General features: G+C 40.4%; 1 protein-coding gene across 5 annotated transcripts in view; it reads left to right on the top strand.

The window, feature by feature from the left end:
* DMD (dystrophin) overlaps positions 1-27850 on the top strand; it is a gene marked incomplete at both ends in the record, with an annotated part of 1256016 nt that overhangs the window by 1179306 nt on the left and 48860 nt on the right. For all 5 annotated transcript variants that reach the window (XM_080362523.1, XM_080362521.1, XM_080362520.1 and 2 more), the window contains 4 exons: positions 9459-9533; positions 15496-15697; positions 18969-19054; positions 21475-21632. In XM_080362523.1, coding sequence (XP_080218649.1) covers positions 9459-9533; positions 15496-15697; positions 18969-19054; positions 21475-21632 — 521 coding nt within the window. The remainder of the gene's footprint in view (positions 1-9458; positions 9534-15495; positions 15698-18968; positions 19055-21474; positions 21633-27850) is intronic.

Genomic DNA, 27850 nt, shown 5'->3' with positions numbered 1-27850 from the left:
TCAAAAAAGCTTAACTTCTTTTAAAAGAACAACCAGTTTTCATTTTTAAAATATTAAAATGCTTGTTCTTGACTGCTCTTCTTTATTAGTTAAACAATATAGCATTTTATCAGTTTTAATGAAGCATCTGCTCCTGACTCAAGTTGGGCGATTTTCACTCATCATTTAAAGTTATGCCTACTTAAAGTTACATGATAAGTCATCAGTATTAGATAATTGTTGTTTAATGGTCAAGTCAGAGTAGCAAAAGGTAATTGCAACAGTGACCTAAACTGTATCATTTAATGTATCTAGTAGATCTTGGTATGGATAAATTAAGAAGAAATTATATAAAGTAAGAACATAAAAAAATACATGCTGCAATAGCAGAGGTTGTAAAAATCGGTGATATGCAGGTCTCAAAGGTTCAGAGGCTGACAGACATCCCTGGTTTGTATTTACACCGTTATGAACCACTCCCATTTTCTTCTGACTTCCTTCTGAAAGTCTTCAAAGTACCAAGAACCGCTCCAGCTGCTTTGCTTTCCAAAAGCAGTTCCCCTGCAGCAGATCTGCTTTTTTACACTGTTCTTTTACAGCCCACTTACAAATTTTCTCATCCTTCATGATGGCTCCAGGGCATCACTGAAATGAGAATTTGTGTTATTTCATTATCCTGAGGAGTTCAAGAACCTTTGGGTGAGGAGAGAAGACGGAAAGAGCAGGAATCAAAGTGGTCTGGGATTGCTGAAGTTTTTTCAGGTTATCTTCTGAGAGTGAACATTTAATGGCAGACAGCTTAGCTCAGAATGACAGTATTTTGCCTTTAAGCTGAAAATGACTCTAACCTTTGCCGTGATGGCCCAGGAGAGCTTGGTCTGCCACGCCACAGTGTTAATGTCCCCCTCTTCCAGCCTTCCCATGTGGCATCATTATGAGTCTTCTCAAGGTGCATTAGTATCCCTGGAAACAGTGATTGCAGCGACAAGGTGCAGTCACAAATATTGCTGCCTGCATCTCTTCATCTCTCCAAATTCACCAAGGCAAGACAAGAGGGCTAAAAACACCCTCACCTTTGTGGACTGCAGTGCGCTGCTAACAGCTTTCCATTTAGTATGGAGGGATTTGGGGCAAGTTCTCTGTGAAGTACATGGAAGAAAAGTTGCAGTTGCTTAACACAAGGTGGGAGAATACTGAAAGGTACCTCTGAGACTCAGGTGGGCTTTTGGCAGCAGCTGCCATGTTGATCTTGTGTCTGGCTGCTCTGGTGCAGCAATGCGAGCTTCCAGCTCTGAATCACCAAGGTGGATAAATCTTATCCTTTCTGGTTTGTGTGTTTTGATTTGTCCTTTTTAAATGTTGCCTGAAGAGGCTAAACTGCCCCTCTCTGCCTTAGTTTTATTTAGTACAAACTACCGCACCATGCATTGAATATGAGATTTTATTCAAATATGACTAATTTATTTCCATGTTTGTACTGATATGTACCTATTGCACATATCAGTCATCTGATTTCTACTGAAACCTGGCGAGATGATACATATGGTCTTTCTTTAAAGATCTCCTGTTCACTGATGTCCTTTTTGAGCTAACTTCAATCTGAATAATAAAGCTGCTCATTTCATAAAATAGGATTGGTTGAGTTCTGCCAACCTTGGTTAGTCAGACATAGAGTAGGTCATCCTTGTAAGAGCATGTTCTTGCATCCTGTGTAGGCATACACCTAACAGATGATACTTGTAATTATGGTAGAGAAGTAGAAGTTAGGTGGTAGAAGTTAACCTTGCATCCCTTGGAAATGAAATTATAGGCATATTAGCAGTGACAGAGGATATTATAGAGTAATGTTGTGTTATGGAGTAGGTGACCAGTATGGGAACATTTTGCTCAAGAATATTACACTCATGGTTTGCAAACAGACACCATTCATTAGTATTTTTAAATGCTTGTTTGCTATTTGTTTACCTAAGGATTTTCCATTATGACTATTTCTTACCTAGCATACGTGAAGGGTTTCTGACCTTTCTGACTGCAAACTCCATTCACATCCCAACCCTATAATGGGGAATAAGCCAGGTGTACATCATGTCCTTTCTTACACTTGTGGGTTTTCACGCTTGGAGAAAAGCCATTACGTGCTAAAACTAAATTCCCAAAGGTCATGTCAATTGTTTCAGTTGTTTGGATGCTGGCACATGCTGTGTTTCATCCATTTGGTCTAGATGCAATCAGTAGCATTTTGGTGCCCTGGGTACCTCCCATCTACTAATTTGCAGAGGCACTGTCAGGTTTTTTACTCAGCAGGACAGGTCTAGTACAGCATACCGTATTGTTTCATGGAGAGTGGTTAAGCTGCATGTCTGTGTGTATAATAACACTGTTTACTGTTAGTTATTCTCAGAGCAATGTAGATGATAGCATTAATTACTGTTACAATAAAAGAGTCAATGGCTGATAGTCAACTGATATTAAGCAGTGTTACTTGATTAATTTCTTTGTGCATTTGTCTCATTTGCATTTTTAAATTACAATTCCTAAAGAGGCGATATATGTCACAGTAGGGCATCATTAGAAGATTTATATATGGTTTTGGGCAGCAGGAAGAAACACAGCATTCTTATCAGCTGGTCAGGAAATCACAGCTGTATTGAACCGGTGTGAGATGAAGCTTCTTGAAGAGTCAGAGTGCCGTTAATGCCTGATGAAATATGAAAGCTTGGTGGCTGGTAGTAGAATTATGGTCTGTTCAGGGCTGTACAGTAAACAGTTTTTAACCTTGGTTAGCTAGGCAGTGTCAGAGACAACAGTGACATGTAATTCCCAAAATAATCTATCTGCTGCAGGCAGTGTATTTATGAACAGCTATATGAGCATGTCATAAGGTATGGTTGAGTAAGACTTTAATGTTTTAAGGTGTATCACTGTAGGTTCACATTTTTTTTTCCTTGCAAATATATGTGAGTAGAAAAAAATACACACACACACACAAAAAACAAAACAAAACACCAAAACCAATCAACCAAACAAAAAACACTAATCAAAACAAAACCCCAAAACAAGCTCAGGAGATCTTATCAAATGAAGATAAAGATTTGACCAGATGAGGTCTAATTGATTTGAAAGATACTAGTTGTTAACTTGCAAAATTTTACTCTTGAGATACTTATCACCCAAAGGTTGCAGGCTGTGCTTTTCAGTTTGATGGTGTCTGGGCACTGAGACAATTAATGTCCATTAAATCAAGTGAAATTACTATGGTTTGTCCTCCTTAATTAAAAATAAATAGTAATAATTACAAACAAGATGGCTTGTAGGTAGAAAGGACTTCCTGAGATGCCTTCAGATTACATTGTATGTGTGTAAGATAAATTATATGAACAACCTTTGACAGGAGGTAGCGTGGCCCATCCCAGAGCTTTAGAACAGTCAGTGAGATTAGTCTGTTGTAGAGGACAGTACATTATCAGATGAAACATCCCAGTCATTCAGTCTTCTTAGCAGCTGGAGCAACTGTAGAGTGGTTAGTTTGTTTCAAGAACCACCACGGAAAGCAGTTCAATTATAACATATTACTTAAAACCTGTTTTCTGGATCACAGATGAGACTACTTAAGAATAAAAACAAATGTCCCTCCATGCTGAATGTTAAACCTCTTGTTAAATATGTTCTTTTTAAAACTTACTGTTCTTTTTTTTTTAATTACTTTTAGTTTCTTACCAGCTGATTTTGTGCAGTAAGGCTCAAGAATAGGAGGAATTATTTTTCCACAAAAAATAATATTCATATCCCAATGTAAAATCCAGAATTTAGCATGGGAAGATTTAAAAAAAAAAAAATCTACATAATCATATTTGTTCATATTATATCAGTACTCAGTGGGACATTCCAGCAGGTAATTTGAATTTTTGATACAAGTTACTGACCACTTCTCAAATGAGTGGTTTGTTGTTTGTTTGTTTTTTTACCTCATTGTCCACTCTCAAAATGATCTGCTATGTATAATTACAGCTGTTTCTACAATAGTGTAGAAAATGTGTTGATGAGGCTGTCTTAGCTCTTTTGAGGAAGAGCATAGCCTTTACGTCTTGCGATTTCTCTCAGTATGCAGAATTATGCAGAAAAGGTTAGGATTTAATTATCTGATCATCTTTCCATAATATTTCTGATATGAGCTGTTCCCATAAGCAGTCTGGAGTCGTCTTCATTAATGATGAATGTGTAATAAGAGCACTAGTTCTTGTTCAATGTTATTAATATTAATATGAATGAACATAAGAATATGAACATGAGCATATTCATATGTTGTAGACACATGATTGACATGGAGGAGATCACTTTACTAGACAATGTTTTCCCTACCACATTAGTTGCCTTGAAGCAAAGGAAGGCACTTTTCATGTCTAGAATGAAAAGAAGAAAGCGGCGAAAGGAGATTTCTGAATTTCTGAGAGGCGCTGGTGCTTTAGCTGCAGGAGAAGCGTCTTCCATGTCGTATGGGTCTTCTGTAATGTGATTTTAAATGTTCTCCCATAGAAGCATTTATACTCCCTTGAATGGAGTGGTCATTCATGGCTGAGTGGTGGGAGAACCATGATTTCTCTTTGCCCTGGGATGTAACTATAAGTGTCACCAAATATTCCCGTGTCCTCTTTTCCTCAGTCTGTTCATTTCCAAGAGCCAGGTGACCTCTTCCACTACATCAGTGTTTCAGACCATGGACAGATTATGCTCTTGAGCATTTATACTTTTTGATCAAAGCTTGAAAGTTTCCTTCTGAACAAGGACTGAGAGTGTTAAATGTTAAACAAACTGCGGAAGTCTTATACACTCAAAGGGCTTTGCAGCCCTCTGACCACCTCATTCAGATGATGAGGTGGTATGTAATTTTCAGGAGTGGGAGGAAAGGCTGGAGGAAAGCTTGCATGATATACCAAGCTCTCCAGCCTGCTCAGAGATGATAAAAGCTTTGGAGTTGAGGTTTAGTGGGCCCTGACTCTTTTAGTGGGCTGGTTGTGAGTGGAGAAAGCATCGGATTTTTTTCTTTTTTACATCAGGACCCAGGAAAAAAAGAAAACAACACAGAGGGAAGGAGGAACTATTGGTGTTTCCAGAGGCTGGGGGAAGGTTGCTGCTACTGCAGCCTCCCTCTTCCACACATTCCTGGCAGTCGTGCCTTATGCTGCCTCACTCAGTCTCCTCCCTTGCTCGTGGCGGTGATGTTGCCTCCAGACACTCCTGAGCCCAGTGACCAAGTCTCATTCCCTGCCTGTCTTGTGTTCTGCATTTCATTTAAATGGGGTCATGTAGCAGCAAGGGAAGTATTTTGAACCCGATTAGGAGAGGCCTGGGCTTCCCTTGTTGCTCCATAGAGCAACACATTTGTTCCAGCCGTAGCTCTGGGGGAGGAAGGACACCATCTACAGTTTTATAGGGTAATCGTCGAATCATTCCTGAGGTGTATTAGAAGGGGGGTGGTTAGTAGGTCGAGAGAGGTCCTCCTTCCCCTCTACTCTGCCCTGGTGAGACTGCATCTGGAATATTGTGTCCAGTTCTGGGCCCCTCAGTTCAAGGACAGGGAACTGCTGGAGAGGGTCCAGCGCAGGGCAACAAAGATGATTAAGGGAGTGGAGCATCTCCCTTATGAAGAAAGGCTGAGGGAGCTGGTTCTCTTTAGTTTGGAGGAGACTGAGGGGTAACCTTATTAATGTTAATAAATATGTGAAGGGTGAGTGTCAAGAGGATGGAGCCAGGCTCTTCTCGGTGACAACCAATGATAGGACAAGGGGTAATGGGTTCAAGCTGGAACACAGGAGGTTCCACTTAAATTTGAGAAGAAACTTCTTCTCAGTGAGGGTGACAGAGCACTGGAACAGGCTGCCCAGGGGGGTTGTGGAGTCTCCTTCTCTGGAGACATTCAAAACCCGCCTGGACACATTCCTGTGTAGCCTCATCTAGGTGTTCCTGCTCCAGCAGGGGGATTGGACTAGACGATCTTTCAAGATCCCTTCCAACTCCGAACATCGGTGATTCTGTGATTATGGAATTGTTTTGGTTGGAAAAGACCTTTAAGATCATGAAGTCCAACTCTTAACCTAGCACTGTGAAGTCCACCGCTACACCATATCCTGAGGTACCACATCTACACATCTTTTAAACACCTCCAAGGTTGGTGACTCAACCACTTCCCTGGGCAGCCTGTTGCAATGCCTGACAAACCTTTGTGTGAAGGGGAAAAGCTAAATCATTAACATTCAGTGACCTTACATGACTGTCAGCATGTAGTAAGAGAGATGTCCTTCAGGAGTGTGGAGGTGATAGCATAACGAAGATGGGAGATGAGCAGTTGACATGGAGACAATAAGTGACCATGGGCTAATGCTGATAACAGCAAGGCAGGTGGGAGTGGGGGTGTGCGACGGCTGTGCTTGGCTTCAGCATGCAGAGCCAAAAGATGACATTGCTGCTACTTTACCAAAATCTGAGATGAGGGCTCCAAAAGTAGCTTCTGACATTGCTTGTTGATCATTTGCAGCAGGTGCTTCTTGGCAGCAATATCATTAAGGTTGATAATAAAATCTGTGTGTATTCCTTATGTAGGAAAATAGATGTAAACTGCAGCACTTTCAGGATTAAGTGTCTTCATGAATTGTACTTTGTGCCCTGATCAAGGACTGAAATATGCAAATAAATTTACTAATAATTTCTTAAAATACAAATAATAAATAGAGAAGTTTTTCTTCAGAATACTCAGGGAAAAATTAGGGAAGACTTCTTCATTTTATCAAATGCTAGCCATAATCTGGTATATATTATTTTCCAGAATACAAGCACAAATTTACAACAAGGGTACAAAGTGTAACTGAAGTCACAATGTGTTTGAGACTGCTTTATTAATTTTACTTCAAGACGTATTAAGTCACTTTATTTAAATTACTCACTGTATTCCACGCTACATTAAGGCTTCTGGACCTGTCAGGATGATTGTGAGAGAGGGAACTGGCAGGAACAATACACAGGAGAACTGCCCATTAAAAAGGTGTATGGAACTGTGCAAAGAAAAAGAAATTATATACAAAGCTGAAACTTTCCCTTCTGCTCTAAGATGTGTTTTAGAAATGTTCCACAGGTTTTATTACGTTATACAAAACTACTGGATTATTAAACCTCAAATTGCTCATTCAGAACAGCTTAATTAAAATTAATGTATTTGAGACTATATTCCCTCTGCTACCTATCCCTGTACAGCATTGTAAATGATGTTGGGATAGCTATACCCAAGCTACGGCATTGCAAACAGCTTTATAGCACCTCAGTGCATATGCCAGCAAGGAACTGTTCTGTATTTGCCCTGTTTTTCATCATATTCTTCACATAATATTCTACCAGGCTTACAGGCAGCTTATCGGGTTAAATGTATATTTATTCTGAGCCAGTATATATTTTTCAATGTTCTTTTTGTGTTTACTTAGTAGTTTACATTTTCCAAATACTTTCCCATTGTTAGCTGCTTAGGCCCCACAGGTTTAATCAGTAAATTAAATGCATTCAGTGGTGTTGCTGAGTACTGAAACTGTCTGGCACAAACAGTTTATTTCTGTGCTACAAAACACCTAAATTACAAGATACCAACAGATCTGTTGGGAATGGTCCCTGGACTACTCAAGATAGCCTAAATTGCAAGATACCAACAGACCACTCAAATGCCCAGGAGTGTCTGTGCCCACGAATTAGTTGGGTGGGTGATGGGGCCACAGCCATGCCAGCAAGCAGTCTGGTTTTCCAGCAGTGAGGGTGTCTGTGTGGTAGCACACAAGAGTGTTCATCTGCCACTCCCCTGTTCCTGGTGCTGCCACCCTGTAGCATCTGTGGGAAGAGCTGGCAATGCCACTGGCGAAACAGCATCGGTTTGTGGACTTGCCCCCAAAACAGTAACCTTGATGACTCGCCTCGGTTCCCTTTGATGAAGGTGCCAGCTTGCAGCTGCACACAGCTTTGTTATCTGAAATGTACTCGCATAAACAAAAGCCCTTTGCCAGAGTTGGGTGCTCACTTAGAATCATAGCATGGTTTGGGTTGGAAGGGACCTCCAAAGGTCATCTAGTTGAATCCCCCTGCAATGAGCAGGGACAACTTCAACTAGATCAGGTTGCTCAAAGCCCTGTCCAGCCTGGCCTGGAATGTCTTCGGGGATGGGGCATCTACCACCTCTCTGGGAAACCTGTGCCAGTATTTTACTACCCTCATTGTAAAATATTTCTTCCTCATGTCTTCTATATCCCTGAGTTTGTTTTTGAATAATGCAAACAGTGGTGTGTCTGCATGGTAGGATTGACAAGCCAAATGTAGTTGTAAATTGTGAGTTAGCCGGTGTGCTGGTACTGGTGGCAGGAATTCAGCCACAGTAGTTTCAATGTCACATTCAGTGAATTTTATCTTCATTCTTGTTGCAAATGGTGTTTGCCAGGGGCCACCCTCAGCAAAAGCTAGGGACAAGATTAGAATAAGTGCATCTGCCTCAGTCTGGTTTCACAGAAGATGCAAACACAGTTTCCTGGGCAAATTTGCTCCAAGACAACCCCTCCTTGCTTTTCAGTTTTGTCTAGTGTTCACTTCTTAGACTGTGCTGTGCCTTGCTGTGGATTTAATCAGAATTTGGTGCTGAATATCATTCAAGTAGCTGGTACTGAGCCTCTCAAGAACAGAGAGGCTCATAGAAGCTCTAGTGTGGTGTGACTGGCTTGGTGTGGTCCACCTCGTCCCTGCAGTGTCGCGGGAGGTTTTTGTGATCCATGGGGACTTGTGCAAATGTCCTTATTTTGTTAAGCGCACAAGAAGGCTCTAGCAAAAATCACACCCCACTGTGTCTTCTTAGGTGGGTGCTGTTCCTCTCTGTGCTGCCACAGCCTGGCTGCTTCCCAGAGTTTTGGAGGTGGGAACCTGGGAACTCACCTGGCTGGGTGAACTGGCTTCTGCCCAGGAAGGCTTTACAGCTCAGGGCATGACTGGGGTCTGCTTGAGTGGAAAGCACAGAAGTTTCATTGTTTTTCAGTTTGTTTGTGGGGTTTTTAATTTATTTTTCAGCAGTATCTGAGAGTCACTTGTTTTTTCCTGGGAGCTGCCTGCCCACGGCCTGGCTGGTGCGTCAGGCAGACAAGGAGTTTCAGGTTCTTATCTCTCTCTCGGTGCCTGTGGTGTGAAAGGCTGTGGGGTTGTCAGGCAACACTGCTGTACTCACTGGTGGTGTCCTTTTACGTACTCTTGAGTTCAGTGTCTTTCAGCGAAAGGAAGGTTTTATTTTAGATGATTGATTAGCAAGATTTGCCGGCTTTTGCTCAGTGGAGTTTCAAATATACCTCCCCCCTCACTCCCCCCCCTTTTTTTAACCAATAAACTTCTAGTTCAAATTAAAAGCATATTTGTGAGTCTGGTTATTTCCAAGGTGTAAAGCTGATCGTTTATTTTAATATTTCCCCCTACAGCTGACCTGAACAACGTCAGGTTCTCGGCGTACAGAACTGCCATGAAACTCCGCAGGCTGCAGAAAGCTCTCTGCTGTAAGTATGTCCCTGTGCCTCACCCGCTGCCGGGAAGACTTCGTGACCGACGCACAAGTTTATTAGCAACTTTCAGAAGCAGAAAAATATCCCCCCTCCAGCTCTACCTGGTGCATGGAAACCTCTCACCTGAAGGCTATTCTGCTGCCACCTGTTTGCACGTTACTAATGAAACCAAAGCGCTGGGTGGCCTGGAGGTCTGCCCCCTGTCAAACAGAGCAGCGGATCAGAAACAAAGCTAACATCCCCTACATATTTATTGTCTTTATACTCTTTAGCTGGGTATTTTCACTGTGCTTGTTACTGGAGCCATGTCCTGTGTTAGCCAGAGCTTTATATCTCCACGCCAAAGGAACAGGATTGTCGTGCATTGGGGATAGTGAGAGTTCGGGTGGAATAATCACTCCAGAGCTGGAGCTGCTAATGTTTTTTTTTAAGTCGAATCTTGAACCCTGAGGGGCTGTTGCCTTTAAATGAGATCATCACAATAAACATTTAGCTTCATTTTTCCCTGGCTTTTGGTTATGTTCAGAAGTCTCTCATCAGTTATACATTAGTGATGTGCATGTTGTAACATTTTAATTCTCTCAACTGTTGTAGATATTCTACCTGTCACTGCAGTTACATTTCCTCTTCAGCTTGTTGCAACCTGATAGCTAAGTAATTTGCTTGTAGTTTTCTGGGTAGGCCAATCAGTTGCCAAAGCAAGCACTTTATTGGGCACTACAGTTTGTGAGGTTGTTAAAATATTTTAGCATGCACTATTCGGTGGTTAATTACAGGGTTAAATTTCTGACACAGTTGCAAATGTCTGAATGTTGATTTATCTCAAGTTTGGATTTGTGCTCACATGCTTTCTGGAACTAAGATGAACCTTGATATTTTTGAGCATGTTTACTTTTAGACTTATAAGTGTGGGTGAATTCCACTAGTGAATAGACTGAATTTCCGAGTATATTAAAAAAAAAAAATGAAAGGAGACAAAAGGAAAGAAAAATAAACTGTAAGTGAAAATTCTTTTAAGATAATGAAAGTGGCTATGAATTTTGGTGATCAGAAATACAAACATTTTCATGACACAGTGCTCCTGCCACACTCATTGTGGAAAGGTAGTGTAAAGAAACCGGGGTGATACGCAGTGAAAGGTATTTATAGTCAGTGCAGAACTGAGGTAAGGAACTAACATTTTTGGAATTACAGGTTTCTCTAGCTAACAGTGCACAAGTGTTATTTGTAACAGGTTTTTATGGCTGAAAGTGCACAACTGTGCTTCCTGTTTTATCTGTATTACCATGATTCCTACCACTGAGTAATTCTAGACTCATCTTGGACTTAACAGTGTGGAATTATAATTATGCACTGAAGTCAGGTTATCTCTCAAGGTTACACTCGTGTAGATTTTCTGAGAATGGATGTTTTCAGAGACATGCAGTGGTGCTTACACTGATTACTTTAGCACATTCTTCATACTTGTATCTAAGGAGAAGTATTTAAGGAATTTTGTTAGCAGTCTTTGTTCTTACAAATATTTTTGCTTGGAGACGCCATAGTTGTATTTCTGTGTTCTATAGTTTCAATGTCGCGTGTGAACTCAGTTTAATTAGATGAAAAAAACAAAACAAAACAAACAAACAAACAAAACAAAAACCTAACTGATTACAAAATTCTTTTTCTGTGATTTGGCACCAGTAGAAATAGAGCACAGTTCTGGGTTTCAGGGCTCTTACACGTAGCCAAAAATCCTTAAATCCCACCTGCAGTAGGTGCTGCTTTCCACTCTTACTTTTTATTTTTGTTTTAAAATTGCAGGAGTTTAAATATGTGTGTGTATATGTACTTTCCTGCAAACTTGATGAAAAACAGAGCAGAGTTGTCTACTGAGGATCACTCTAAAGATGTATACAAAATAGAAGGCCCGTAGAAGTGGAGATACAGTCTGTTCCTTAGTGGCAAGAATAGAAACACTTCGAAAAATGAACTATTCTCAGACGTAGTTCTTCTCATTTTGTGAGTCAGCCCAATGAACATTATGATGCTAGGACATTAAACCTGAAGAAGAATATGAAAAATGCTAATCCTTAAGAAATAAATGCTCATGTATTGTTTTACCTTTGAAGAATCTAGTGTGTGACTCTATCATGCCAACCTTCGAAATTATTGTGGGCATGCCAGGTGCACCATTTTATTAAATGTATGGTTTCCTTTGATAATCACATCAAAGCATGCTGACTTTCTTGTTTTGCCACTTTTAAAAGATCTGATCTTCGAGTGCAAACCACATCTGAACACTGTGATGTCAATAAAATGAGATATATTCACAAAGCGTTCTTGGAGATGCAGCAAAAGAAAATATTCAAGGACTTCTGTTAGGGTGCTTTTTTCCTTTAATTTTATACAGGCTAGATTAAATATATTTTTTAATGTATCAGACAACACCACAGGTTATGGAGGAGATGAACCTGCATTCTGGGAACACCATTAATACTTTTTATCACCAACCATATGTTGAGTTTTCTCCAAGCTCAGTATGTGACCTCCACAGCATATTTTCTCCTGTCTGTTGTCTCTTCTGTCCTCCAGTGGGTTAGCTATTCCATATTGTCTTTTATACTTTTTCTGCAATCTGGCCACAGGTTGGTGTCTAGTTACAAGCATCCTAACTTTTTTCGCTTGCCTTAGAAGCCAAATAATTATTTATATAGAAGACTTCGATTTCAAAATAAGCTAGAGCTTATTGATGAGCTAGAGCTAGAGCTCACACAAAATGAGCTAGAGCTCACACAGATTTCAGAAGGGGGGTGGTTAGTAGGTTGAGAGAGGTCCTCCTTCCCCTCTACTCTGCCCTGGTGAGACAGCATCTGGAATATTGTGTCCAGTTCTGGGCCCCTCAGTTCCAGAAGGACAGGGAACTGCTGGAGAGAGTCTGGCGCAGGGCAACAAAGATGATTAAGGGAATGGAGCCATCTCCCTTATGAGGAAAGGCTGAGGGAGCTGGGGCTCTTTAGCTTGGAGAAGAGGAGACTGAGGGGTGACCTCATTAATGGGTGAGTGTCATGAGGATGGAGCCAGGCTCTTCTCAGTGACAACCAGTGATAGGACAAGGGGTAATGGGTTCAAACATAAGAGGTTCCGCTTAAATTTGAGAAGAAACTTCTACATGATGAGGGCGACAGAGCTCTGGAACAGGCTGCCCAGGGGCGTTGTGAAGTCTCCTACTCTGGAGGCATTCAAGACCTGGCTGGATGCCTTCCTGTGTAACCTCATCTGGGTGTTCCTGCTCCGGCAGGGGGATTGGACTTGATGATCTTTCGAGGTCCCTTCCAGTCCCTAACATTCTGTGAATCTGTGATTTTGGGATCAGTTTTGGAACTTTAAATAGAAAAGAACAAAAGAGTGGCAGAGAACCCATGAAAAGTACAAAGTATAAAGTGATACGGTTTGTTTCAGTTAAAGCTTTGCAAATCACTGAGAGGCAATGAATATACAACTCTTCAATATATATCTGAGTGTTGGGACTTGTGTTTTGAAAGTCTGCAATTCATGGGGCATCCATATTTGCTTTTAGGAAAGAAACATGCAATTCCTGGTTCTGGGAGAGCAACCCCCAAATTTCTTTAATCTTGTTGGGGAAGGTGCAGGAGGAGCTTAACATGGCGAAAGCCAGAGCTGCTGTTTTTCCCATAGAAAGTTCCCTAAAGCAGAGCCTGGTGGCAAGCACTGTTTGCTTGTTACAAGATGAACGTGTGTTATTAACTTCAAGATAGGACAGGAGGCTGATGAAGAGCGGGGTGAAAGGCTTTTCAGAAGTTGTTGCTTATTAGTGGGAAAAGCTTTCACAAAGTGGAATGACCCATGTTTAGCAGTAGCTGTATATATAATTAAGCTGCCACTCAGATGCCTGAGGGGTTCATTTAATTACCGTTGATTCATAGTCTCAAAGGAACTGAGAGTTCAGCCTAAAGCTTGGAGTCAAAGGTGTTGTGAAGGCAGTGCTCAATTTCCAATTTGACTAATAAATTATTTAAAGAAGAGCATCTTTCTGAGGAATGGGTCTGATAAATATGCTTTTGCGGGATGTAACACCGACCTAAGAATAGCTATATTTTGTATGCTAGCAGGTTAAACATGGTATTCCAAAATATTTTCTTTTAATAAATATCTATGTGCTAACGTGAAAAAAGTAAAAATCCAATAAAACCCTTCACAAAACCACAGATTCAGGTTTAAATTTCTTTATATAAAAATGGTGATGCCATTACAAGCTTCCCTTATGCACTCTAGCGCTGGGTTTGCCAGGCCCACAGGACGAAATTTTCAGAAGTGCTTGAGAGATTTATTAGCAGCAGTACCTATTGATTTCCATTGAAATTTATACTCCTGAAATTCTTTTGGCAATTATGAAATCCCAGGGTACTGTCCATGCAGCATTATCAGGCAGCCCTGTATGCAGCTGAAGTATTTTTCCTCTCCACTAAGACATCAAAGGGTTAGCTTCATCCTTGATAAAACAGTATGAATTTGGCAAATGTGCCCTTAAGCTGGATGAGGTTCTTAAAAAATTCCTTTATGGGGTTCTGCATTTATCCTCTGCATATTTTTTGACATTACTGAGAGATGTTGCTTACCAGGATCCAGTAAAACACATTTTTATTCCAGTGAGAGAAAAAATGGTATTGCAGTTGGGTATGTTCATTTCCCAATTTTCTCCTGAATTTCCTGGATGATTTTCAGTGGTTCGCTTTGGGCCAGATCCTGCTTCCTTGAGTCATGTTGCTGCACCTTGTGACTGTTCACAATATGAACAGGGCTAACGGCATCTGGGCTTTACCATCCCTATTGCTCACACCCTGGAAATTCTGCAGGGAATTACAAAGGGGTTTCTTGTGGCAGCAGGAAGGTCTGCATCAATAGTCTCATTTTTCTGTGTGTTGTTTTGGGGTTTTTTTGGGGGGGGAGGTGGGAGGGTGGTTTGTCTTTTTGGTTTTGTTTTTGTTTTTTTTTTTTCTAGTTTTATTCTTGTTTTCCTCCGTAAACCAACATAATTCTCTGATTTGGTGTCTCTCAAAGTGTGATGCTGCTGTTGATGTTAGTGTGCCAAGACTAAGAACTGAGAAAGGGAAGTTCTATTTTGCCTTGGTCATCTGAATTTCAAATGCCACTGACTTAAATTAGAACAAATATCAAGTTTTAAAAGTTCATGACAAAAAAGCTGTTGTATATTGACTGATAAGTTTTAATGTGTCTTATTCCATGATGTCGTAGAGGTATTTATAAATATTAATGCTCTGCAGAATTAAAAATGGATACATTTCATTAATAAATATTGAAATAGGTCATTTAATGCTTCTGGAACCTTCTTTCTCCTGTTCTCATCAGAGGAAAAATAACAGAGAGGTTAATCCCAGTTCAGTTGTGATTTGTTTGCATATTCCTTGTGGAGTTCGGTTTGGTTAAGATTGCTTGACTTCTGTAAGAAATGGATGGCACGTCTCAGGAAAGCTGATGACATGTACTATATTTAGAGCACGTTTGATGAATGCAGTAGTCAAACATTAGCCCATCTGTAGGAACATAAAACATGAAATATGTAATTTTTACTCACATAGTAATTTATGTAATATTTCCATAGGATCCAATAGCATAATAAGTACTTTACGGCCAAAAAGGAAACAGTTTCCACTTTTACAAACACTGCTCTCTAAGACCACAGCTGAATAAACAGTGCACCTGTAGGAGTCTTGAAATTAGTCTTGCACGTGACTGTCAGAGGACATCAAATGTCCTCTAGTCAGGCATGTAAGCTAAGTAAATTGTTCTGTTTACTTTTTGGGTATGAGTAATGCCACCACTGTTTCTCTTCACTGTTTTTTATGGTTTGGTGTGTGTTGTGTGGGTTGTTTTGTGTTTTGTTTTGTTTTGTTTTTAAATTATTATTATTTATTTTATTATTTTATTTTAACAGTGGATCTTCTGAGTCTGCCTGCTGCATGCGATGCCTTGGACCAGCACAACCTCAAACAAAATGACCAGCCAATGGATATTCTGCAGATCATTAACTGCTTGACCACCATTTACGATCGACTGGAACAAGAGCACAATAACCTGGTCAATGTTCCTCTCTGTGTGGACATGTGCCTCAACTGGCTGCTGAATGTCTACGACACGTACGTATGGGTGCTCTGATTATGGGGTGCGTGGGAGCTTTCCCAACAGCACGAGGGGAAGGCAGAAGGGGAAAGGGATAACAAGCCATCTGGCTCATTATAAAATTAGTGTCTTGAAACTGAAAAAATGGGGTAGTTGAAGTGAAAGTTTAGTAAATCTAACGGTTTAATGGCTGCATTTAGCTGAATCAGTACAGCTGTTGGAAAGGCTTACAATCCTGGCTTTATTACACTAAGTAATGGGAGAGCTGGAAAACAGAACTTTTTAAACAGATTTCTGTGTTCAGAGCAATTCTTGGACTGCATGTCCTGAGTAGGTCATGGTCAAGAAGCAACAGTATGAACACCATCCTGTAGACTCTTGCATGTGTGTGTACTTCCAGATGTTAAACCTTTACAGAGCTGTCCATTTTCTATGGCTTTCAATCTGCAATTCCTGTTCAAAGGTGGAAGAGGTTAATCTCTAATCTAATGTGCTTACAACCCTTTAGCAGTCAGATTTGAGAAATACTTCTTCTAAAATTTAATTACGTGTAGGCATAAATACAACTGAGTAAATTTACCTTAAGAAAATTTAGGAATATTCCTATTTGGTGGGTTAATGATGTTGCTTATAACACATAGGTGACTTCCAACGCACGTTTGTAAGCTAATTTTAGAATAAACCATTATTTTAGTATTTGGTGAATTTAGTGAAAAAAAGTCAGTGGAAGTCTTCATTTGTGCTTTCAGGCTTGTTGTCAGCCACTTTCAGCCACACACGCTCATTGCTGTGACAGAATAAATGTTTACCCGTAGGAATGGAAGGTCACGGGTCAGTTGCATTTCCATTGACATTCTGAACCATATTGAAGTGAAGTGCCATAAGATTGTTCTTCCATGCACCCTTGATGACAACAGTGAAGCTTCAATGATCACCTATCAAAAAAAAAGCAGCATAGATTTGCACAGACTCTCTTCCTGCAGGATCACCTCCAATAAGCCTTTTGCTTATAACATCCTCTGCAGCAGGTGCAATATCCTGTGAAGTAGATTACCCAGATTACATTAAATTTTTGTGTAGTGTACCAGTAGCAGGGAATGGGGCTATATTCATTCAAGAACCAAGTTTTATTCTTTAATCTGCTTTGGCTTTCACAGAACTCCGATCCAGTTATGAATTATCATCAACCATAAATAACATATAAATGAAGATATGCAGTGAAAACCAGAAAAGATGTGTTAGGGATGTTAATCCAGATCAGTCAAGTTAAGAGGCAGAGAGGGAACTAAAGGTTGTTCCATAAGCTGCTCCTAAGCTGGACTGTCCGATTTAGATTTGCTATGTCCAGTCTAGTTTTCTTGTGTTGCCCTGTACTGAAAGTACAACATTAGAAATTATAATTGTGTGTCTCCAGGCAGTTACCCAGGTGTGCTGGGGTACTGTACATTGCAGGACACAATGAAGCAGAGAGGTGTTGTATGTGTGAGGAAAAACTTGTAGCTATTTTTCTGAAATTCACTGGTAAGAGTGGTGACCTTGGGGTTACAAGTGTTTAGTTTTCATTGTAAACTTAATAGGCAGAGATCAACCGAAGTGCATAGCAGTGCTGGAGACATTTAATTAAATGTACTGAATCTTTACTTTTCTTATAATTGAAAACTGTCATTTGTAAAGATATAAATCAAATTCACAGTCAATGACTGATCTAATTATGGGCACAGCTCTCCAAATCCCACACGTTTCAGATTTGTTTTAATTGATCAGTCGCTCATGCTCATTTGTAGTAGCATGCTAAATTATTGGTTTGACTTGGGAGGAGAGGAGAGTGAACTGAACAACTCACGATTCATGCAAGTTTCAATTTAAAATGTCTTGCAGGGAAATCATCATTCTACATTTTTCTCCTGTATAATTTGCATGAGCCTGGTATTCATCAGCAGGAGTTTCTCAGGGCACAGATGATAATTCATTTGGAAAAAATTTGAGGGAGAGGAGTAAGAGGAGTGGAGTGTGGAAAGCATAGGTAAACAACGAATGCTTATTCATGATGAAAAATGCAAGATTCTTTAGTAAAAGGCTGCAAATTCTAAATTCGGCTTTGTCTGCCAGTTTCCATCTGTACTTCTTATAGGATTTGTGGGCAGATGGGTGGGTAAATGAGCACCGCTGGCTCCTACTACACTTTCATAGGATCAAAAAGACAACAGGCATCTTTGCTGAACAGTGCAGCCTCGTGCATAACTCTGGCGTGCCTGTGCACGATTTATCTTATTCGCAGTGGTGTTCTTACTGGTGACGCTTCAAAACGGTTGATAAGGCTCTGCTTCAAAAAAGTCGGTTTTAGGCATTAGCTTCCTATGTCGTATATGTCTTTGTCTGCAATAGATGTTATGTATTTGAAATGCTATCACAAATAAAAGTCTTGGGGGAGGTAAACTGAGCCAAACCAGATGACTAAGAGAAGAAGTGAAGGTTTGCTGTTGCGGTGTGTGCAGTGCAGAGGATGTTCTTACCACAGTCACTTTAAAAAGCGAAAGTAGCGGGGCGGTCACATCCTCAGGCAGGAGGGAGCGTGAGGGGGGCAGCACAGGAGCTGGGGGGGTGTGTACCAGCCCTTTGGGACAGGTTTGGGTGCGGTGAGGAGGAGCTCAGAAACCACAACGTCTGGTTGATGGCATCGCTGTGCAGCCTGGCTGCCTTCGCGTGGTGTCTGGGCAAGCTCCATCCCTCATCTGGACATCTTCCAAGTGCCTCTGTCACCGTGCGCTGCTGGCGGGGGCTGCGTTTTCCTGCCTGGCTCCGTCTTGCCTTCTCAAGCAAGTCGGGGCAAGGCTGACAGACAGTAAGCAAAGACTTTCTATAAATGGCTGCTACATCGCATTTTGAACAACAGTGAAATTTTATTGTCTTTGGCAAAAGGGGGACGCTGTTCTGTTCTGTCAGGGACCTCATCTTCCCTGCGAGTAGCTCAGCAGCAGTTCATAGAGAAGCCTGTTCAAATAAGCATAGTCTAAAATCGTCTTACTCTCATGTTTGTCATAAAAAAAGAGACCGTTTCTGGTTCAATCAGTACAATGGCACAATCCAATTCGACTACACCTGTGGAGCCGGAACCGTATTTATGTTTCATTTTTAGCTTATCTAATAGCAGGCCAACGTGTGCTGTGCAGCATGGGCCTGTGTGGGACTTCATTTTTGACCGCTACAGTACTGCGGTGAACATCCTTATAGTAAACAAATTATGACCTGAATGGATCATCTTATCAGCCTATGTTTCTTTTTATTTAGGGGTCGAACAGGAAGGATCCGTGTCTTATCTTTCAAAACTGGTGTTGTATCCCTTTGTAAAGCACACCTGGAAGATAAGTATAGATGTAAGTCAATATATTTCTTTTGGTTTTAGTTTATGTTTGTTTTCTGTTTTCATTCCTCCTGTTTATTGCATGAACATTTCAGTAACATACAGAGACATTATTTTAGGTAGTCCAGATGGGAAGTGCGTTAATTTGCTCCATCTTGTGCTTTTGAGCTATTTGTTCAGTATGGTTTAAGGTAGTTTAGCACAGTGGTCCTCAGACTTTTTTTATCGTGCACCCCAATCGGTAGAAAATTTTTGAGTGTGCACCCCCAATAGATGTATATTTATAAATTATATACGTGTTCCACTGTACTAATATATTACATACATTATAAGACATAAGCAAAAATAAAAATTAAAAAAGTATGAGATAAAGATGAAATAAACACTCCTTTTAGATTTTTTTTTTTTCTCTGATTTATTAACAGAACGAAAAAATATTTTTATACCACACCCCAAAGTTTAGTCTTGTGCACCCCCAGTAGTGGATGCAGCCATTACTTTGAAGACCACTGGTTTAATACAGGACATTTTGCATTACAGCATTTTAAAATGTAATATGTTTTTAAAATGTTTTCCACAATGTAGTCAGGGTCTTATTCTGTACACTATGCTTAAATATAGTTTCTGTCTTTAAATAAATATTAAAGGTATGCAAATTTTGCATATTTTAATAGACCCAATCCTGAAATGCTTGCAAATTCCACTTGAAGTTTTAGTTTTATCTGACTAATGAATCAGTTCATTAGTGAGACTAGGATCCAGAAAAGATCTACTGGTAACAGTAGCTCTGGAGAGTACCCTTCTGGTTAAATTAACTGCTATCACTCATTCATGTGATTAAAAAAAGCCAAACAACAACAGAACTCACAAACAAACAAAACCCCCAACCTTTAGTATTTGACCCAGTGACATAGCAGTTCTTCATTATGTGTTATTATTCTGTTTTTCTACTACTGAAAGTTGAACATTACAGAGAAACCAGAAAGTTCCAACAACTGCATCTGTCCATGACTACGTATAATTGGATCAGATTTTAGGGCAATTACTGTGTCACAGTTTAGGTCTCTAGGTGCTTCACTATCCATGCCAAAGTCACGATGCAGTTGCCATTAGTATTGAAGCAAGGATGCCATGAGTCGCACTCCTTAAATTTTTATTCTCTCATTTATGCAGTCGAACAGAGTTGATTGTGCTAGAGCACAAGTCTTCAGGCTTGCAGAGGTGGTAGAAGGATTTATCCCAAAGTTATTTATTATAAAACTAGACTTGGCAAGAGTGAAACTCCTATAATTAAAAAATAATTCTTTCTCTATCCATTCCTTTATTCCTTTGGAAGAAAACAGGTGTCAAAGCAGTGCTAGGAAAGTTATCTTGAGCAGTGCTGAAGCACCTTTATAATTGCATCCCTGGTGTCAAGTGAAATATTAAGGCAACTCCAAAAAAAGGGTGTTATTTTATTCTAGCTGTCTCTTTTTTTTTTTTTTTTTTAAAAAACTCTTTGAAAAGTAAGGAGAATTTATTCAGGTCATGTGTTGTCAACAGGAATATTACCAAATAAATATTTCAGTTAATGCTAAACTGATTTTTCTTATGAACTCCAAAACTTCCTCAGTGTGCGTGTAGCATAACTAATTCCCACACAGTTACCTTGAGTTTACAAAGTGACAGTAATTCTGTCCTGTAAGGATTCTCTTCTAGAATGATTCAGTAACAGAACATGGCTTCAAGTGACATTTCACTTCAGAAATGAAAGCTTAATATGATATTAACATTCCTGGCAGATGGCAGGTTCTGTCGTACCGTAATGTTTTTCTTTCATTTTAGAAATACTCTTGGATTAAAAATTTATGACATATCGAAGTTAGGAAGCTCTTGGTTTTCAGTTCAGCTCAGCTGAAGGAGAAATGGATTCTCTGAGCTGTACATTGATTGTTAAGACTTCAAAATGTGCTATGCGTTGTGTGAGGTTATTTTACTGTTAAACAGTGTTTTTAAATCATTTATATTGTTGTGGCTGGAAAATCCTGCGCTTTAGTTTGCTGTGTTATAGAATTGCAGCTGCTATTATCAGTAGTGCCACAGGTGCTGTACTATAATGGCCTTTCTTCCCAGGTACAAGCAAATAATGCTATTAAAAATTATCAGTAAACTGCTTGTTCAACAGAAAAACAAAACAAAACCAATAATAACAACAGCAATGACAACCCCCCCCCCCCAAAAAAAACCCAAACAAAAACAACAAACAAAACAAAAACCAACAACAAAAACCAGTGTTTATGGGGAGAGAAGCTGCCAAATGGAAGACGTGTTTGTGTTTGCATCTGCCAAGGCTGCTGAACACCCTTGAAAGCCTTTGGAGGGATGCAGACTCTGTGCTATGTGTTGTCCCCCGGTTGTGATGCTTTACCACGGGTGTCCTTTTCCCCCCTGCAGACCTGTTCAAGCAGGTGGCCAGCTCCACTGGGTTCTGCGACCAGCGCCGGCTGGGGCTGCTGCTGCACGACTCCATCCAGATCCCCCGGCAGCTGGGGGAGGTGGCCTCCTTCGGGGGCAGCAACATCGAGCCCAGCGTCAGAAGCTGCTTCCAGTTCGTAAGTTCACATTTCCTCGCTGTTAACCCACTGATTTGGATTTCGTGGTGAGGTAGCCTGGCCGTTCTCAAGAGGGTTGAAAAACAGGAAGGATTAGGGTACTGAGGGTTATTTAATAGTGCTGTTCATCGCTGTATTAAACTGCTCCTTTGATGAAATGTATTTGAATTAGCCTGCTTCCGTGGCCATGGTGGAAAAAACCCAGATTGCGCTATTGTTGATAGCAAATAGTTGTCATCAAGGCTTATATTGTAACTGAACCCTGCAAACAGTTTAAGTCTTTGTTACGGCAGCTCCTGATTTTACAGATTTCTATGGCCAGCAGTAGATCTCCATTTATTGCTGCTGTGTAGGTGAACAGCAATGATTAATCTGAATTTTGGGCATATGCCTACCAGTAACAGCCAGGAGCCCAGGGGAGCGATAGGAAAGGAGCGACTGCCTGCGGTGCTGTCTAGGAGCAAGGAGCACTTGAGGAGCTCCTTCCACTGCCTGAATGGATAATGCCAGTTTTATTTAAAGAGTGTTGAAAGTTCCTATCCTTTCTGTTGAGGAATGCCAACTGGAGGCTCTTTTTCAAACTTGTAAATTATTTAAGCTGGGGAAGAAGAGAGTTAAGGGAATTATTCATCCTTATCCTAACCACCAGCAGAATGCACAAGATGAAGACAGCTGCTTAATGAAAAGGTAGAGGAGGGGAGGTAATGTATGCTCTGTGATTAACTCTCAATGCATCTTCTACATTACAATGGAAGAAACTCTTTTTTCCCATCCCATAAACCTATCCCTGGGGGATTTTTTGTTTGGCTGGGGGCAGGGGGAGTTGTTTGCTTTTTTGCCTGCTGCGCAAGTTTCATTATGTAGTAGTTTCAATTCTGTAGCAAGCAAAACACAGCAAGTTTTTTTTCAATGAATATTAATGCTTGGAAGTAGTCTTACACAGTGACTATGAAAAGAGTCTAATTCTAAAATCACCACGAACATCAGTTGTGATGGGACATTTGCTTTTTGTATTTTTACACTTCTTTTAACAGCTTAATTCTACGGGATTCACATTTTCCCATTTCTTCATTCGTGGCTTGACCTTTTATAGTTCTAATCTGTATTTGATGCCATTTCCAAATTCATGTCTTATAGGGCCATATCCCTTGCTGATAAACTATGCATAGTAACTTTCATAGCTGAGTTAGACCCTGCCATGGCTTTCAAGCCTCAAGTTTCATACTGGGCTTTCAAGTGAGACCAGCACAAAATTATGCCGCAGCAAATCCATTGTCAAAAGCTTGCTTGTGCAAATGACCTTCCACAGAAATTAGGACTCACTGGACCCTATCATTTTCCCAAGTGAATGGCAACAGTGCTTAGAACACTGTTGAAAAACTGATAAGGAAAGTGACCTCAGAATCTGACAAAAACATGGTGTTTATGCTAGGATAAAACAAATAAAATTCATAGTGATGTAACACACAAAAACTGCTGGAGTTTCTAGCAACAGCCCAAGCACAGCTGGCCATAACCTTTGACATGTTCATAAATCAGAAGGGTGGAAAACCTGCGTTTTCCTTCTCTTACCTGCACTGAAAAATAGGTGTTCTTCTTACCTGCAGTAAGGGGAGTTTCATCCTGTCTTTTTCCTCCAGGTGAAGCCTCATTTCTAACTTGCAGAGTGGGAGGATGATTTGTGACCTGGGTTGCAGCAGAACAGATGATCTTCCAGGAGGACCAGAAAGGGAGAAGTAGGGACGCTCAACCGAGGAGGGAAATACAAAAATGGGGGGGACGAAGTCCTAGAGAGAGGAGCAGAAATCCAAGTGTAGGGAGAGCCCTGATGGAGGGGAGAGAGGAGGAACTAAGGAGTGGGGAAAAAAGGGACGCCCTTAGGGAAGGATGGTAAAAGCAGCAGTAGGAACAATAGTGGTGAAGCAAACAGAAGGGTGGGTGGGATGAGGCATGAAAGAAAGGAGCAGCCAAGAGTGGAGATGAGGGAAGAAATAAGACCTTTCCATGAGAAAAGTAGGAGTACAGAGAGATGCTTTCGTGGAAGGTGGTGGTGATGTGGGGGCCACGAGGGTCTTCGGGCTGTGGGGAGTGCAGGGAGGAGCAGGGAGCGGCTGGAGGAGCTGGGCAGCCAAGGAGGGATGCACAGGGCTCCCGGCGGCCTCCTGTTTCTGAAGTGAGATAATTCAATTTTTAAAAATAGTGTGGGAATTCATAGTTTACTGTGTGGAAACTAAATTAAGTCTTTCTTTGTACGCCCACGGTGAGTAATGCTTTTTCTTTAGTGTTTTGGGTTTTTTTTTTTCCTTCTTTCTGGTGATGATAAGCCAGCAATAAATTGCAGTCATGTCAGAGTCTGTAACAAATGTGTGCTTCAGAAATGGCTTTCCCAGCCCCCTTAGGTTAGGTGCCCTGGCAACGGCCTTGTCTGTCTGCAAAGCGGCAGGAAAAAAAAAAATAGAGGGATGTTTACTGTTCCCTGCGATAACAGGGGAAATCTCTCCAGCTCTTTTGGTTTGAAGTGCAAGTCCTTGGGAATGAGGGCTGGGGAGGGCCAGTTCCCAGCCCAGCTGTTGGCAGCAGCCAGCCCACTGCCCACTCCTGCCTTCACATATGAAAGGTGCTGATAGTGTGTGGGACAAAAAGGATGTTATGGGACTCATCTTTCCTACCTGCTGCAGAGAGATTAATTTCTGCTTTAAGATTTTAAAGAATAAGAAAACAAAACAAAACAAAAACACCAAAACAAAACATTTTTAAGTGAGAGCGACGAGCTTGTTCTAATGACCACTTGAAGATTCAAACTGCATCGAAGTAGTCTATAGACCTGTGAAGCACTGAATGAATTAAGTACTACTGCAGTGTGAAAGTATTTTCCTTTTAAGTCTGTGATGGGCACATTTGTTAAGTAAACAGGATAGGGAATAGTTACGGACTGAAGGACACGCTGTGTTTTAATCACAGTGGAAAATTATTAATATGCTTTCCTTGTATAGTATAAATAGGACCTAGGAATTCACATTACTGCCTTGGTTGAGTTACTGTGACATTGGGATGTTTAAGAAATGTGATGCGAAAACAGAGTGCAGATCAGATGAAAATGTCTCTTGCTGTTTCTCAGTAAGATTTTGGATATTTGGTTCTCTTTTATAAACTGCTTTAAGTGTACTTTCTTCTACGAGTGTACTTAGAGTAGACTACTTGATGTTAAAAACTAGTACAGATGAAGCTAAGAAATAGTAGACTATTAATTCATATCCGTATTTTAAACGTTCTTCTTTTAATTCATTTTGACAGAGGAAAGTATTTTAATATTCTGTGTTGCATAGTCTTCATTTCTAGGTTTGTACTTGCTCAACGGTAAGGCAAGATCAGCCTGTTTTTTACAACCATTTAACTATGTCCAAATCCAGTGTATTTGCTCAGACAAATAAAAGCCAAAATAAGGGCTTGTTAGTCCTTTTAGGTGGAGTTTGGTTATTGCAAATCCTGGGCCAGGACCCCAAAAGTGACTTTCGACATAAATGCTGTGATTTGAATTGGTTGGGCACTTGTTTTGTGAGGGGTGGTTCAGGGTTTCTGTCTTGTGGTTTGTTGTTTGGGGTTTGGGTTTTTGGTGGGGTTTTTTTGTTGGTTTGTTTTTGTTTTGTTTTTTTGTTGTTGGTTGGCTGGTTTGGTTTGGTTGGTTTCGTTTGTTTTTTTAACAGGAAATATCACTACTGTGTACAAATAACAATATATATTTATATACAGGTCTATATGAAAATAACATACAAATGCAGTGTTCCTCTTGAGGAACTTGATGTCTTTTGTTAGATCCAGGTAGCCCTTGTTTCTATTCATCGGATATTTATTCTGCTTTTGGCTCTGACAGGGGAGAGCTGGCCTAAGGGAACTAGCAAATCCTTTCTCAAGCTGCTATGCTGTAAATGTCATGAAAGAGCAATTCTGGTTTTATTTCAGCGGGATTTTGTGAACCTGTGCCTGACTTCGGGAGGTACTCTTGAAGAGTCCTACAAGTGAACTGCTTTGAAGAGCTATTTTAAAATGGTTTAGGGTGTGGGGGATGGGGAGCAGGAAGATGGTGTTTTTCCAGTGTGGGTGGTATAAAGCTGTACGCTAATTCACTTCTGGGTTCATGTTTTTTTATTTTATTGCTCTTTGCTACAACACTTAAAACATTGGCTGGGGTAGATAATGCAATCAAATGTAATGCAAGAGATCAAAGGACTGATTTTAAGCATTTGCTTCAAGGGTTGAGGCACATGCAACCAGTTATCTATTGCCCCAAGTTACCTTTATAATAATCCTCTCTTGACCACGAAACAGCACTTGTCTCGGAAGTGATTGGTTCTTGACTTTTGTTTTCCTGCCAGCCAGCAATGGGGAGAACACAAACATATTGAGAAAGCCACCCTAGAGTGAGAGGTGAGGTTGAGTGGGATTTGGTCTGACTCTGGGGAGACAAGCTCTGCTGTTCCTGGCTTGCTCTGCACTTTTGAGCTATAATAGTCGTAAGAATTCTATTCCTCATTTTGCTCTGTCCAAAATAAGATTTACCTAGACTAACATAAAGCTTTCCATCCTGAATTTAAAGCACCATTAAACTAACCTTGTTAAGTTATTTCTAACTCTTTTCCTATACTGCACATAAAGACAATATAACTAATGAAAAATGTTATCACAAGTTTGTGCTAGATTGTTTAACTCTGTCCTAAACTATATCACATTGTTCATGTAAAATCATGACTGTATGTTGGAACATATTTCATATTGCGGACAGATAAAGCTAATATAGCACAGAATATTTTTAAAACTATTAGCTGAAAAAAGAGGGGTAAAAATCTGAAAAATTCAGCTACTAAGTATTGCATAAAGATGCTAGTACCACCCAACTTCCTTTTCCCCATTGTTTCTGCAAAGTAAATACTCAAAAACAGATGTCTGGAGCATAATGAATTTGAATGTCCCTCATAACAAATTGTTACTTGTAAGCTGGAAGGGGCTTTATGAATTTTACTTTATGATTCACTCTGTTATTACCATAAAAATTGGGACTTGCGCAGAAATGTGTTCAAGAGAGGAACCATTAATATTCTTTACAGCTTGATCTTGTTGGGTCAGATATGAACTGTCTGAATTCAGGCTTTTTCCCTCATGTAAAATCTTGAGCTGCTGCCTTTACCGGATTTACAGATTATTAAAAAAATCAGCAGCTCAGGGAACAGTCGAGAACTGTCTGTCCTATACTGTCTGGCCCTGACCAGCTTTTCTTCACGTGGCTTTAAATCTTCATGTAATATAATTCAGAACCAGTTCTGATACATTTTAATGCACCTAATCTCCCTGAGCGCAGGTTTTGTACAGCCCGCGTGCGGAGCTCTGGGTAGGCAGCCATTGGGACTGCTGGCAATTGACAGTGACTGCAGAATTAAAATAGATCTTTGGGTGTTACAGAAAGTCTTTCGTCGACACGATATTTTCTCCGCGAATTTAAAGCAGCCACAAGTGGAGAGCAGCGCTTTGAGCGGCTCATTCTTATTCTGACTGCAGCTTGCGCTACAGCATTTCCGTACACTTCATGTTTTTCTATTAGAAATGGCATATTAAAGAGATCCTCTTTAAATTTTTTTGAGGCTTAGAGGACCTCTGTATAGAAAGCGTAGTCTGTGAGGCAGGGTCATGGTTTGCTGGCGTAGTTCTTGGCTGATGCTGGCTTACTGAGTGAGCCACACAAAGTCTCCCCCCATCCCCTCTACTGCCCTGGCTGCTAGCTGAAAAATAGACATATAGATTTTATAAATATGCCTTTCTTTTAGGAGAGTTCTAGAATTAATTCTATTGAATTCACGGATGTCCTGCAGCAGAAGGTAGTACCCGCTGTTCCAAACAAATTCTGTTGCCAGTGTTGATTGGACTTGATTGTACTTTTGATTTTCTCTCTTTTTTTTTCTTTGAGGGGTTCCTAAATTCTGTAGCTACATGAAAAAACAGAAGAGTAGGATTTAATGCAGGAGTCTTCAGAAATATTTCAGTGTGTGAAAACAAAAGATTATTCCATTTCATACTAGAACTGTAGTGAATGTTAAATTGTGGGGGGCTTTATCTGAATAGCTGTGGATATGTTGTGGTTTGATGGTTTTACCCCAAACATCCAAAAAAGGTGTGTGTGACTGTACTAGAAGTCCATATATGCGGATCTTAAATTAAGTCATAGGAAT

The sequence above is a fragment of the Nesoenas mayeri genome, assembly GCF_963082525.1.
Source record: "Nesoenas mayeri genome assembly, chromosome: 1".
Lineage (NCBI taxonomy): Eukaryota > Metazoa > Chordata > Aves > Columbiformes > Columbidae > Nesoenas > Nesoenas mayeri.
Note: the sequence above shows the minus strand (reverse complement) of the source record. Positions and strands in the feature narration are given on the sequence as shown.